This window comes from Microcaecilia unicolor, chromosome 12, assembly GCF_901765095.1.
Source record: "Microcaecilia unicolor chromosome 12, aMicUni1.1, whole genome shotgun sequence".
NCBI classification, from domain to species: Eukaryota; Metazoa; Chordata; class Amphibia; order Gymnophiona; family Siphonopidae; genus Microcaecilia; species Microcaecilia unicolor.
In genome coordinates, this window is record NC_044042.1 from 38,255,432 (window position 1) to 38,270,627 (window position 15,196).

General features: G+C 42.6%; 2 protein-coding genes across 2 annotated transcripts in view; both read left to right on the forward strand.

Annotated features, from left to right (window-relative positions):
- Positions 1-11,576, forward strand: part of LOC115482137 — a 32,966-nt gene extending 21,390 nt beyond the window's left edge. Inside the window, exons 6-10 of the mRNA XM_030221709.1 lie at positions 2,065-2,222; positions 7,186-7,422; positions 8,286-8,612; positions 11,289-11,485; positions 11,568-11,576. Coding sequence (XP_030077569.1) covers positions 2,065-2,222; positions 7,186-7,422; positions 8,286-8,612; positions 11,289-11,485; positions 11,568-11,576 — 928 coding nt within the window. The remainder of the gene's footprint in view (positions 1-2,064; positions 2,223-7,185; positions 7,423-8,285; positions 8,613-11,288; positions 11,486-11,567) is intronic.
- Positions 11,577-11,957: 381 nt separating this feature from the next.
- The window catches only part of LOC115482138, a 66,085-nt gene continuing 62,846 nt past the window's right edge, over positions 11,958-15,196 (forward strand). Inside the window, exon 1 of the mRNA XM_030221710.1 lies at positions 11,958-11,979. Coding sequence (XP_030077570.1) covers positions 11,958-11,979 — 22 coding nt within the window. The remainder of the gene's footprint in view (positions 11,980-15,196) is intronic.

Sequence of the window (15,196 nt, forward strand, 5' to 3'; positions counted from 1 at the left end):
ACAGGCAAAGTTCAGGGCAGGCAGCAGACAACGAAGTCAAGATCCGGCAAGAGGTCGAGGCAGGCAGCGAGCAGGGAAAACCAGGAACAGTCCAAAGGTCAAAAACCAGCAGAACAAGGAACGCAGAGAAACACAGGAACCACAAGAAACAGGCCTCGGGAACAGAACCTGAAGCAAAGTTCTGACTCTGTCTCATCCTTAAGTATTGCACAGCATCAGCCGCCCCGCCCCCGCAGGTATAGCCAACCAACCTGGGCCTGGCTATTGACAGAGCCCTTCAGATTGGCTCTGTCTGCCCAATCCAGCACCTCAGAGGCGGAGCTCCAACCCCCCGCGCCCAGGAGAGACGAGAACGCCGGCCAACGCGCCTGGGCACCACCTCTTCCTCCAGCGCGAACATTTCCTCCCCGGCCGGCGACCGAGAGGCCGGCGGCCGCAATCGCCGGCCTCAGGCCTCAGCCCCGGACCGAGCGGCCATCACCGCGGCGGGCCTCAGCTCCCCGCCGCGGCCCCCAAATCGCCGCCCCTCGTCGCGGAGGACGCCGGTTCCCGCCCCCCGCGGCGGAGGCGCCGGAGGGAGCAGCGGACGTGACAGAATTTCTATGGATGTTGCTCTACAGACCATATTTCTCTAGTTTTATTTTCTACATTCTCGATGAAATTATTCATTGAATTTAGTTTTTCCAGCAGTCAGTAAGATTCGATATCAAAGATTTTTTGACAGCTCTTTCAGTTACTTTGCAGTAAAATTGTGCAGCTCTATTCCTACACAACTTCGAGTTATTACAGATTACTATTTGTTCAGGAAGGCTTTGAAAACTTTCTTGTTTAGTCATTATTTTGAAACTTGAAATTTAAATGTGTATTGAATGTTGTCTGTAACCCGCTATGACTCCCAAAGGGAAACTAGCGGGATAGAAATACCAGGAATAGAGTAGAATAGTCTGGGGTCAACCCAGTGGCAAGTTCTGTGAACCGTCATGCTGTGCATTTGATTTGCTTTCCAGCTCAGGCCCTGCTTTCCAAGTCATTTGTGGCTAGAGATGCCAGACACACCATCCCAAGGTCTTCCCTTCCCCCCAGCCATGGCTATGCCACTGACACACATTTATTTATTACATTTGTACCTCGTGCTTTCCCACACATAGCAGGTTCAATGCGGCTTACATAGTAAATAGTAAAAGTCTTGAAGGAAAATATTACAAATTGTAGTAAACATAGTAATAGTGGGATTTTAAGGATATGTACATAAGGACTGCCTATGTGTGACATGGAGTGGACCAATAGTTTGCTTTGTTTTGAGTGTACCAAGATGGCGGCTACAGATTCAGCCTCGTCATGTGATGCCATCTCCTTAAACCTCTTTGAGTAGAAGCATCAGAGCTCTTTGCTGAGCTACATAAGTACATAAGTAATGCCACACTGGGAAAAGACCAAGGGTCCATCGAGCCCAGCATCCTGTCCACGACAGCGGCCAAGCCAGGCCAAGGGCACCTGGCAAGCTTCCCAAACGTACAAACATTCTATACATGTTATTCCTGGAATTGTGGATTTTTCCCAAGTCCATTTAGTAGCGGTTTATGGGCTTGTCCTTTAGGAAACCGTCAAACCACTTTTTAATCTCTGCCAAGCTAACCGCCTTCACCACGTTCTCCGGCAACAAATTCCAGAGTTTAATTATGCGTTGGGTGAAAAAAATTTTCTCCGATTTGTTTTAAATTTACTACACTGTAGTTTAATCGCATGCCCCCTAGTCCTAGTATTTTTGGACAGCGTGAACAGACGCTTCACATCCACCTGTTCCACTCCACTCATTATTTTATATACCTCTATCATGTCTCCCCTCAGCCGTCTCTTCTCCAAGCTGAAAAGCCCTAGCCTGGAGAAGGGAACATGGAGAGGTAAACAAAGATAGGATGATGCATATATGCCATTATTCTAATCATTTACTCACGTATTTTGCATCTAAACATTAGCACCTTATTTATAGAATTGCACCCCAAATGGGTTAATATAAATCATGGATGATGCCGATCAAGAACTGATCTTCATTCTTGCTTTCAGATTAATGAGTCACCTGGAAGCTGCACAGGACAGAATATCCATCGCTACAATGAAGGAGTGTCACCGCCTAAAAGCATGGGGCGTGCTAGGGGAAGGAACAGGCACAAGCCTTGTTAGTAAGGACAGAACTAACCTTCTCACCAAACAAGACTTATTTGGTAATTACAGATATTTCCAATTAGTATGTTGGCTCCTGCCCACTTAAATTGCTCAAGGCCACCCAAAACTGGGCAGTGCTACTGAATTTTGGTTCTGACCAACTCCCCCCCCCCCCCAAAAAAAAAAAAATGAGTAGGTGAAGGGTGGTACTGGGCAGCCTTGGGAAGGGTGCAGCCAATATTTAGTTCCATCACCCACATAGCTAAGCGGATGAATTTAGGACAGCTCAAAGGCTGTCTTAAATCCACCCGCTTGGCTATGTGGGTCCTGGCTGAGTATCGGCTAGGATCCACATAAGCTCTGGTGGCCAGGACATCAAAAATTTGCCCTGAATATATAGTACTGGTGTCCACATATGGCCCGGCACTGAATATCTTGGGCTAATTTAGCCGGTGATGGTAGGCGTTTAAAAAAACACTGTCACTGGCTGAACATCACCCAGAACATATCTAATCCATCTCACTGGAAACCTGTAGTTTTTCCTCCTTTCTTACTTCTCCTACCCTGCACAAACCTTTTTCGGGTTTGTAAAGAACTTGGCATATCTATGGCAGTGACCTTTGATTTCAGAAACATAATCAGAGCCCAGGAAGGTTGAGTAACAACAAGATTTGTGGTTCACAAATTGACCTTACAGTATAATCCAAAAACACCTGAAGCAGGTGTTTAAAAACATCACTTATCAAATAGGGATGTTTACAGAAAAAATATATATTTTGTTTAATTTTTGCTCTGTATTTAATTTTTAAAATTTCTGTCATTGTTGCATTAATTGGCAAGTACTAAACACGAAAGAAACAGAACAACTTTGCATTGTTTATGAAAACCATTTTGGATGAGAATCAACATAAAAGAAAACAACAAATGTCCTTCTTTCCCTGTCATTTTAAAATGGCACTGAGGTCCAGATGCACAAAGCTTACCATGCTTCCAAAGTTTGCTTTAGATTGGTTGTAACAGGTCTAAAGCAAACGTTATTTTGGGTGTAATGCATAAAGGGATTAAGCATGGCTTTTACTGTTTGCCTTATCAGTTACTGACCAGCCAATTCAAATCTATTAAAATCAGCTAATTACTAGCTGTCCGAGCGATGCACAAACATATTCCCAGTGAGGCACAGAAAAGATCGCCTGCTGGAGTGTGCAAAGTTTCCCGACAGGTCTGGAGCTGTTGGTGCAGTAGGGTTTGTAACAAAAATGGTCATTCCCGGCTGTTCCCTGCTTTCCTTGAGCAGCTGACGTTGCTGGATTCCATCCTCTTGTGCTATGGTAGGGGGTTTCTGGGCTGTATGTTAGGCATGACTGGGAACACAGCACTCCCTCCTTCCAGCCTGACTTCAGCACTGTCTGGTCACCGCCGGGTGCAGCAAACGTGGTCCCCCGTGCCCTCCACAGCCAGCGGGGCAATCTGGTTGCCATTCCCCCACTGCCAATGTCATCATTGGAGGAGGTGGTGTGTCCCATGGCACAGATATGTTATACGGCTTTCATACACACCGGTTGTTTCTGGCATGTAAAGCTGGCATGCATGAAAGCCATGTAGAAGTGAAGGCTGTTTGACTGTTCTGGTCATGAGCATAGCAGCCACACTTAGCGAGCACTGAGCTTTCCCCTGCCAAGCTGCTCACTATTTTTGTGAGCTGCTCATTTGCATGCAATTTTGTTTGGGAATCGCTCCCTATTTCCACCTCAGTAACTTTTACCGAGGTGGAAATAGCAAGCGGTTGTCTCTGTGGACTTTAGTGCATTGGCACCTGAATCTCTACTATCAAACTCCAGTTCCACAAGTTATTAGGTCAATTCCTGAGCAAAAGCCTGAAGGACGTCACAAGTGTAACACATTCACCCTACTTAATTTACATGAGAGACTAGGCCGGGCCCGGGGCAAGGCCGCCCTGCCGCTCCTGTCGCTCCCCGTGCCGCCCCCCCCCCCCCCCGCCACTGCAGTCTGCGGTCTCACCTGCCTGCCTCCTCGGCTCCTGGCCCCCTTCATTCAAAGCACCAGTCGCAGATTGCGTCTCTTCTGGCCTTCCCTCCCTGTGTCCCGCCCTCGTCTGATGTAAATTCTGGTTTCCGCGAGGGCGGGACACAGGGAGGGAAGGCCAGAAGAGACGCAATCTGCGACTGCTGCTTTGAATGAAGGGGGCCCGGAGCCAAGGAGGCAGGCAAGTGAGACCGGGGACTGCAGCGCCAGCGGCCTGACCCCAGCACTGGGCCCCTCTTGGAGGCCCGGGCCTGGGGAATTTTGCCCCACCCTCTCGGCAACCCTGGCAACACCTCCCCCTGTAGGAATAATCAGGACACAGTTTCTTACCAGAGAACCAAACTGGAACAGTACTTTTAAGGCAGGGTTTCTCAACCCACTCATCGGGACACACCTAACCAGTCAGGTTTTCAGGATACCCACAACAAATGTGCATGAGATAAATCTGTATACACCACCTCCGTTGTTTGTAAATCTATCTCATACATAGTCATCATAGGTATCCTGAAAACCTGACTGGCTAGGTGTGTCCTGAGGACTGGTTTGAGAACCCCTGTTTTAAGGTAAGTGCTCTGGTATAACTGTCCTCTCATTTTGTGCCTGATTCTTCCCATTAAGTGCTGGGAATTATTGTCTAAAAAGAATAAATGACTTCATCCTTGATTATTCAGTATCAACAGTATCAAGTCAAGCCAGCATATCGTAATGGTCTATCCAAAATCTCTTTATTATTGCCTTTTGACAAGTGGTGCACAGTTTGTAAAGCAGCAATTACAGTCTGAGGGTCACAGTGAATGAGTGTTCTGCCTCATTATCTCTGAGTGGATCTATTTACACAGATGGAGCTTCTTTGTATTCAATCAGCATGAGGAGTGCACCGAATGGGCTTCTGGTCTTCCTTCAAGTCTAGAGACGTGATACACATGCTGCATTACCTGCTACCCTGATATATCTCACCGAAACAGAGATTCGGCACCACTCTCCGAATAGTGCCTGGGTAGAGACTAGAGTTATCCGGGTAGAGGTGATTTTCAGTTCCACTACCAGGATAGATAACTTAGTCCAGCAAAAATGCGATCCTAAATCTAGCCAGATAAGTTATCCCTATAGCAGCTGCTCTCTGGATGCGTTTGGCACCTCTATCCAGGTATTCATAAAGTGCAAAACCCTATAATGGGGAAATACTCTCACACTAAGTATAAACAAAAATTTCCCCCAAGCATTAAATGTTGAGGATGTAAAAATCATGGAACCATAAACTAATGATAACTGAATCAAGAAAAATCCGGGTATTCAGCAGGCAGCCACCAATCAAATACTGCTACTGAATATCCAGATTTTTTTGACCATGGAGGCCACATTTTTACAAAATGGTGGCCACTGTGGGATCAAGAGAGGGAGCAAGGCACAGACAAAAAACCAAGCCAAAAAACAAAAAGCACCAAGGGCCTCCAAAAAATGGGGATTGGAGTCTTTAATCATATGTTGAAGAAACAGTACTTGAATGGACCCGACACGGTCCGTGGCCTCAGGGGTCAAATTGGCTTAAACTCTTTGATGTCAGGCCGACTGTTATCAATCAAACTTGAGTCAAAGTAGTTTAAGCCAATTAGACCCCTGAGGCAGGCGCTGTGCGCCAAAACATGGACTGTGTCGGGTCCATTCAAGTGCTGTTTCTTCAACATATGATTAAAGACTCCAATCCCCATTTTTTGGAGGCCCTTGGTGCTTTTTGTTTTTTGGCTTGAGGAGCATTTTTGGCCAGCCACCTCGATGTCCAGCCAAAGTTATCTGTGTAAAATGAGGAAGAGTTGGAGACATGGCATGATAGGTTTAAACTTTAGTCAGATAGTAGCAATTCCAGTTAAAGTTATTCAGATAAGTCAGCCACAGATACAACAAACCTAAAGTATCCAGATAATAATACCTGTTTATCTATTACCAGCTATATTCAGCAGCACTGACTTTTCCATATATCTTCTTTAAAATCTGGTTAATTTATCTTTATCTGGGTATCTTTGAGCTCTGCTGAATTTTGGACCTCAATATTTGCCACTAATGCATCACTAATATACCATTTTGCAGTATGATTATGATAAGGTGTATCCAATGTGTTTTGATTGTTGTGAGATGACCCATCAGAAAAAAAGGTGTATGTCCATTATATTGTGGTACTGACATAGATTAAGAAACTCCAGATGATTCTTTCCAAAACTGACACTTCATAATGACTTGCTGTTTCTAAGATGTTGACTTCTAATGAACTAATTTTGAGTTTTCTATTCCATCATATGCTTCTTTTCTTCAGTCCATCTAAATAAGGGTCCTGTGAGATCTTAAAAGTTTGTATTCTTCTTTAATATCTTACAATCTCTTTTGTTGTTCCATTAAAAGGCATCATTGTCTAAGAAATTCCAGTTTTCTACTGGGTCCATATGGCCACTAGAACTTTACTTTACAGTACTGCAGCATAACGATATCTGTTTCCCACATTTGTCTTTTTTTTTCCCAGCCAAAAAAACAAGAAGTAGGGGTGGACCAAGAAATCTCAACAGGCAAGGTTGATTGAAGTGACTTTATTAGCACCAAATGTGACCTGGCACGGGACCGTGTTTTGACGGCTTTACCGTCTGCCTCAGGGGTCAAACACTACATACAAAACAATAAATAAAACAAAATTAAAAACAATAAAAACATGTGTATGATAACAATAACAATGATAATAAATATCATACTAAATAAATGATAAAATTAATAATAACCGATAAAAGTAATGATAACCATCAAAGTATATATAAACATGTGATGGAAAATATCCAAATATATAAAAAAATGAATGAACTAAGATGGCAAAACAAGATTAATATGAGTACGAAAACGTAATGTAATAAGAAAGACAACACGAATAATGGTAATAATAACTAATAATTATAAAACTGACCTTCTAAAGACCTGTTGGTTGCTTTTTTGTTTTTCCAGCCCCAGATGGTTCTGTAAGAGCAGTAGATGCCATCTTTACTAATCATACCACTGGACTGTTAACCCCAAATCCTGATTCTGTCATGCTGTTGGCCAACAACGACCTAATGCCAGTTCCTGATGATTTCTTTGTACACACCGAGACTGGAAAGGTATTACCTGTGGCTGGTAATGTTGGATATGATCCTATCAGATCTCAGTTCATCACCACAGTTGATTCTGCATCACATGTTCCAGGTAAGAGCAAATGTGGAAAACCTGCACAGCTACTGTAGAGATTGTTGAAAAGCCGTAGGCTTCCATGGTTGCAGTCCATTTTAGTGTTATTGATACCAATAGAGCCAGTAGCAGATTGTCCATTGCTAATTAAAACACCCCTCTTCTGCACTTCAATAATAAAATCTTTGAAAAAAAATGTTTGTTCAACTCTCAAAACTTACCTGATTGAAAAAGCCTATGGTACCTTGAACAACTGAATATCTTATAATTTTAATGGGAAGTGGGGCCAGTGCTGGGCAGACCTCTATGGTCTGTGCCTTGATCATGGCTGGACAGATTTGTATGGGCTGGAGTGGGGCTTCAATGACAACTTCAGAAGTTGGAGAACCAGGCCAGTGCCGGGCAGACTTCTACGATCTGTGCCCTGAAAATGTCAAGGACAAATCAAGATCAAGCATGCGTGTGTTCTATCCTATCAAACCTTATTCTATCTATGAGTTTATCTTGTTGGGCAAACTGGATGGACTGTGCAGGTCTTTATCTGCCTTCATCTACTATATTACTATGTAAATAAAAATGTATATCCCTAATACGCACATTTTAGTGTTTTCATGGTGAAAGTTTCACACAGAACAAGAAATGTGAAAGGAGACAGAAATCTCTTTGTACATCTTATATGTAAATGCTGCAAATATTTGCTCTTTATAGGAGGAAAATGTCTTTTAATGGATAATTTTGTAGCTAAAGAAACTGAAGAATTAGCAACTTTTTTTTGGAAATGTTTAGTGCTGTTTTTATTATTTTATCTGTTCTACAGCTGCTTAATTGAAAGAGACTTGTTCTAATTTATCAGTCATCTATTTAAAATTTTTTTACATCAGGTGAACTATATACCTCAGTCTTCCCATATATCCCATATCCCATCTGTCCGAGCACCGGTTTACCGCCAAAGACGAAAATGCCCAACATCCAACTGCAAAGAGGGTTTCAGCAAGGAAATGTTATGCTAGATCCAGAGACAGGGCTAGAAGTGCCAGTGCTTGCAGTTAGCATCTATCCACAGACTGGACAAAGGCTCCTCCTTGGAGGGACATACATCAGTCCACTCACAGGAATAGTAACTCCTATTGCAATTGGAGGCCCAATGATTGATCAGAAAAGCAGGAGAATTGTTCCAATACTTGGTGTCAGCTTGGATGCTAATATAGGTAAGTGATGTGGAAATCTGGGTAATCAATAAACCAGGCAATATAGAGCCCATGGGGGTTAGCGTTTGAAACACTGACTGCCGCAGGCATTTCTGGCCTGGATATCTGGGTATCAGTACCAAACATCCAGGTGTTTGGCAGTGCCAGTCCTGTTACCGCCAACATTCAGGGTGCTACCCAGATACTTAGCCTGGCATATTTAGGACTGCTTTTTATATAGTCGTACTTGCACGGTTACTACTTCCGGGTCTGCCCCAACTCTGCCCCCAGACTGCCCTGACCACTAACCAGATAGCACCGCTGAATATCCGGGTACAACCCGGTCAGTGGGACTTATCTGGGTAGGAGCCCTCCTACCCCAATAAGTCCTACTGAATATCAGCCCTCAAAGTATTTTCAACAAAAACTGAAGAACAGAAGGCTATTGGTGGACACTAGTCTTATAGTTACAGTACTGGGAATGCAAGGCATCCTGTGAAGCACAATACCATTGATCAGAATATCTCTGAGGAGAGTGGCCTGCACAAGATTTAAATTTGACTACTCGCCTTTCCAAACCCAATCTCAGGTGACTACAACAGGTAGTTTTCTTCCCCAGAGAGTTTGGGGTTTAAGGTGGTATCTGGGGCAATAAAAGGCATTAAAGGTTTGCCCAAGGTCACAATGAGTATTAGTGCGAGAAGCATGATTTGACCCGTGCCCGCCCTGGTTCTTGGTTCACAGCTTTAACCACTAGGCTATTCCTCTACTCCAGTTTCCTAACACACTAATACTTATTCATTTGTTGTTTTTAGTTCAGTTACTTTATGGGGTGGAGGGGGGCTGAACAGTTTTCTCCTTGATCCTTTTAGGCTTATAGTTCAGTCAGAAAAGGGGTTGAGACACAGTATCATGGGCCATCATGGATGGTCTGTGCCGTGGATGCTCTGAAGGGTTAAAAGAAGCTGTCCTTCAGGAATTGTCAATTCACAATTACCCATGGATTTTCCCCCTGTTTTACATTCCTTCCTCCCTCATCTAGTCATTGCAGTAACAAAAACCTTTCATCAGAGTGGAGAAAACCTCTCAGCTTTATTCAGCAATTCCTTGAATACATGCAAATTAAATTATGGTAATAGCATTAATACGATACAGTGTCAATATTGTGAATATTAAAACAGCACAGTAGAACATTCATATAACGGAAATACTGTATGGTACTCACAATAAGAAACATTTTAATAGGCAGCAGAGAGAACATGCAGTTGGACCATATAGACAGATTGGTAAGACAAAGGCATTATTGGTTTTCTTGTCCCTGGATGCCTAAGGCTCTCTTTTAATATTGTGCAGCTGGCCAGTAGGTTTCTGGAAACATGAGGCTTGTTGTGACATGCTGTCTTCCTTGATTAGTAGCAAAAAGAATAATTGAATCTGTATTAAAACAACACCATTTCTGTGGTTTATGCATTGGCTTAAAGCAGCATTGATAAACTAGTTCTGGCTTTCCCCCCAATTATTATTATTTTTTTAATCAGGGACCTGGCCAGCCTTTGCATTTAAGATGGGTAAAAATGAAGAGAAAGCAGAACTTTTTCTTACTGATACCTAAAGCAATATTGTATTCATTAATTGTTCAGCTGGAGAGGCAGAGAGACCAGGGCAAGGCTTTTGGAGAAAGTTCAGTAGCTCTATTAATTTAATAAAACCCAGATGAGATCCATATTGAAGTGTCATCAGGACCGAGAGCTATCGATTTTTCAGGCACTGTGAACTGCACTCACTGTATCTGGCACGCTCTCCTTACAGTCTGGAACTTGCTATAAAGTTAAAAATGTTATCATGTCAAAAAGAAAATGGAAGCTCAGCAGCACAATAACATTATAATTTGTCTATCTGCTTTTTGCTTAATTTATTTGGATTTTAGCTCATGTCTTTTCGGTAGTAGCTCAAATAGGTACTTTCCTGACACAGGAGGGCTCACAATATAATTTTCTACCTGAGGCAATGGAGGGTTAAGGGGTCCTTTTACCAAGCTGCGGGGGAAAAAGGGTCCTGTGCTACCAGCGGAGGCTGTTTTTCCCGCACTCCAGGGCTCTTTTTACTGCAGTAGGAAAACTCCCATGTGGTCTGGGTGGGACTACCGCTGGCAGCCGCATTGGCTCACACTTTAAGCGTGATTATAAAGCCTTATTTCAGCAGGCATTCAGTGGCTGGTTTTAAATGTAACTTATTTGGATATGCTTTTGAAGAGAGCAAATTTGATCCAGCTGATTAGATTTGAAACTATGGTTAGTTTTTAGTTATATTTTATGTTTGTTCATTATTGAAATTTGTATTTGCTTGTTTTATTTTGTACGTTCATTTGTACACCGCCAAGTATCATAGGATTATGTGGTTTTTAAATCAATAGATAAATAACTGACTAGCACAGGAACATCCACTCTCCACCCCCAGACATTCTCCTTTGAAAAAAATTCAAACTATTTTTTAGCACACAGTTAACATATGCATATTTGGCACATGCATCCCTTAGTATGCCATTTTACGTTGTGTTAGGTGAGCATTAGCGCTTAACGCAGCTTGATAAAAGTGCCCCTTTGTCTTTATATATTTGAAAGACTTAAATGATAAATGTAAAATATGCTTTAAATAAATTTTGCTTTTAGTCTCTTCTCTTTGCCTCTCTTCTACCAGGAGTCGTGGTCCCACTAGGAGGATTGCGGGATTCCTCAGGCAGTCTATTACTTCTTGGGGATACATTTTGTGAACCTCTGAGTGGAAAAGTTAATCGGGTCCAGGGCATCTGCCTACAATGGGATGATAAGGTGGTGCCACATGCTGGCAGTCACCAGGCACTGCTGGAAGCCAATGTGCTCATGGCCCAGATCCGTGTGATGGATGCTTTGAAGGGTTATAAAGAAGCAGTCCTTCAGGATTTGACAAAAGCAAAAAATGACTTCCTTCCTGAGCAAGGAGCTCTGAAATCTGCCATAGAGGACTTGAAGAAGTTTCAGACAGTTAGATGGCAACAGGCCATGTGGAAGAAATTGAGTCTGGAAAATCAGAAAGAAATGGCAGGCAGCTTGCAGAGGAATGGTGGAAACCTGGGTCTGTGTCTCTTTCCCAAAGTCAAGGAATGATTTGCCTTTAGATTGCACGTCTCACCCATTTTCATGAAATAACTTTGTCACAATGTTCTCTTTCAATGTCCTAGGTATGATAATGTATCCTCGAACAGAGATGTGGATCCCTGCTGTGCTGGGAATGACTATCCCTGACCCTGGAGCTTCTGATCTGGTGGTGCCCATCCTAGGAGTAGAATTCGATGAGGGCACTGGCCGCTTGGTCCCATTGGCAGGAACCATGGAAGATGCTGATGGGAAAGGTACTTCTATACTACAGGAAGACCGTACTGGTCAAAAGGGAAGAAAAGTGATCTCAGTCTGGTGCTGTCCATCTACAAGAGGTTCCCTGCAAAGCCAGAAAAGCATCTGTCTGGGTCTTCAGCTTTCTAGCAATTCCATTGCACCATTACCAGAACCTAAGTGTCTCCGGAAGTCATCAGTCTATGTACTTTCATTCTTTGGGCACATTAACACGGCGCCCAGTGTTTCCAGTTGTTAGGACCTATGCAATAAAACTTTGTTAAAAAAAATTTTTTAATATAGAACTTAGTAAAATGTTCACACATACATGCTAAAATAAGTTTAATGCGCTATAGGGCTCATATTCCTCCTTAATGACTTGTTTCCTAATCTATACCAGAACCAACCAATATTGATCCCTTCCGATTTGATTATTTTATCATATTATCATTATTGAACATTACGTTTTTTCCTACTTTCATTTGTATGTTATGTATTGTCATTTTATTTACCCTACCTACCTGTTATTCTTGTACATTAATTGTAGCAATATGTTGAACCTCTTATTCTGTTAATGGTGATGCCATTGCTATATAATGTAAGCCACATTGAGCTTGCAAATAGGTGGGAAAATGTGGGATACAAATGCAGCAAATAAATAAATAAATATTTGAACCGGAAAAACATCCAAAAAGCAGCACAAAGCGGCATTTGGATGTTTTATTTGCCAAGACGTCTACATTTTTATTTTCAAAAAAACATTTTAAAGATGTTTTTCTATGCAGGTTGTCTGCAGTGCTTCCAAATCACAAGGGGGATGTGGGGAGTGGGATTTGGGCATTCCCAAAACTTGGTCTCTTAGTTTGCCATAATGGAACAAAAGAAAAATGTCCAGGGCTACAATTTAGACATTTTGGTCTATACCTGTTTTTATCACGACCAGGTCAGAAAAAGGTGCCCTAAATGACCACTGGAGGGATTAAGGCATGACTCCCACAATGGTCACTGATCCCCTCCTACCTCCCAAACATGTGAAAGAACGAGTACATACCAAGCTCTATGGCCAGTCATATTAGTGCCTCAAGCAGGTCCTTGGAGTAGCCTAGTGGTCAGTTTAGTGTACTCTAGAGAAGGGGACCCAAGCCCATATCCCACTCTAACTGTTACACTTGTGGTGGAAAGTGTGAGCCGTCCAAAACTCACCAAAAATGGTCCTCTGGTTCTCTGAAATATCTAGGAGTCACTTTTCACCCCCAACTTACCTTTCTCCCTCATATCTTGGCCACTGTTAAATCCTATTTCTTGTCCCTTTGTAAGATCCTTGCTATTCATAGCTTCCTCTTTAGTCCTTTCCAGACTTGATTACTGCAATGTGATTCTGACTGTTCTTCCTAAGGTTTCTCTCTCAGTATCAGATAGTTTAAAATACTGCTATTCAGCTCCTTAGCCATGACCACCACTCTGACTGTGTTACCCCACCCCACCCCTTCTTGCTCACCATCATTGGCTTCCTATCCTCTTTAGGGTCCAATTTAAGTTACTTATGTTGGCATTCAAGGCGCTTTATTCTGTGGCCACCTCATACATCCATGCCCTATTTTCTCCTATATCCCCTCCTGTCCCCTTTGTTCATCCTCTACCTCCCATTTGTCTGTTCCACCTTTCTCATCTCAAATCCCTCCCTCTGACCCTGCTCTCTGAACAGTCCCCAAGTCGTGTTAAAGCCTTATTAAAGACCCACTTTTGGCAGCCTTCCCTTCTGTAGCACCTAGGGATCTCGAGCCTTGAGCTACAGTCTATGATTAAATTATTTTTTTACTTTTTTTATCCATTTTATTCATATTTTGTAGTTCTTTTCCCACTTCCTGATTTTTGTGACTGTTCACCGATCTGATGTACATTGAAGAGCGGTATGTCAAGCCTCATTAAACTTAACTAATGATGTAGCTAGGTTTCTCCCTTCTTTCCTTTTTCCCCATTCTCCCACAACAGTGAAGTAATTCCATCCAAGAACTATCCCAGTCCCTATACTCCCTGTATCTATCCCCCAGTTACTTCTTCAGAAGGGGCACCTACAGGGGCCCTTCCTTCTCCACTAGAGCCCACGTGCCAACTTGGTAGTCTAACTCCAAATAATATTGCCTAAAGATACTTCATGTGGAGATATTTCCTAAAAGGAGGGGAAAGGCTTCATATGCTCAGCTTACTTCTGCAAGATAAACATTTGCTTGTGCCGGGCGGGCTTCTTCATCAGCCTTTAAAAACTTCCAACTTCCACTTTATTATTGTTTTTTTTTTCTTTTTTTATAATGCTATACTGCTATTTGCTTGTTAAGTTTTCATAATTAACTATATACAACCATACCTGTATTTACTTTCAAGATACATGGTTTACAGTTACTTAGCTTTGATTTCTTTATTATTGGCGTGGGTTTGCAAACTCTTGCAAACTCTTCTCCCTCCGGTCCTCTGAGAAGCTCTCAAGCATTGGCTTGCATGGCACTGCGTTGGCACTGGGAACAATGAGCACCCATGTGCCTGGGTTAAAATAATAAGAAAGGAAGGTTAGACATGTTCTTTGGTTCCTCTCGTCCTCCTCTGAGAAGTTCTCAAGCATTGGCTTGCATGGCACTGCGTTGGCACTGGGAACAATGAGCACCCATGTGCCTGGGTTAAAATAATAAGAAAGGAAGGTTAGATATGTTCTTTGGTTCCTCCAGTCCTCCTCTGAGAAGTTCTCAAACATTGGCTTTCATGGCACTGCGTTGGCACTGGAAACAATGAGCACCCATGTGCCTGGGTTAAAATAATAAGAAAGGAAGGATAAACATGTTCTTTGGTTCCTTTAACAGCAGCACTTCAGCCCTACTCTACTAGAACGTTCAGTAAGGATTAGACTTGCAACAGACAGCTTCTGCCGGAAGCAGATTAAAATTAGGAGAATTTTTTAGCCTCCTCAATGAAAATATTTTTCATTTTTAAAAGTTAATTTTCTTCTAAGTAGTTGCACTTGCTTTTCATTTTCTGTTGATAATAAGCTTTAGCTACAGTTCTCAGACACACAAGCGCAAACATAGGCAACAGAATGGAATGGGCCACTGGGGCCATGGTCTGACCAATATTTTGGCCAACATAGCATCATCAGCCAGAGAGCCTGGTTTATTTGGCTCCTCCAAACAAAAAGGTGTTCTGAAGCCCCTAAGTGCAAAGGAGGAAAAACCCTTTAGCTTTATTGTT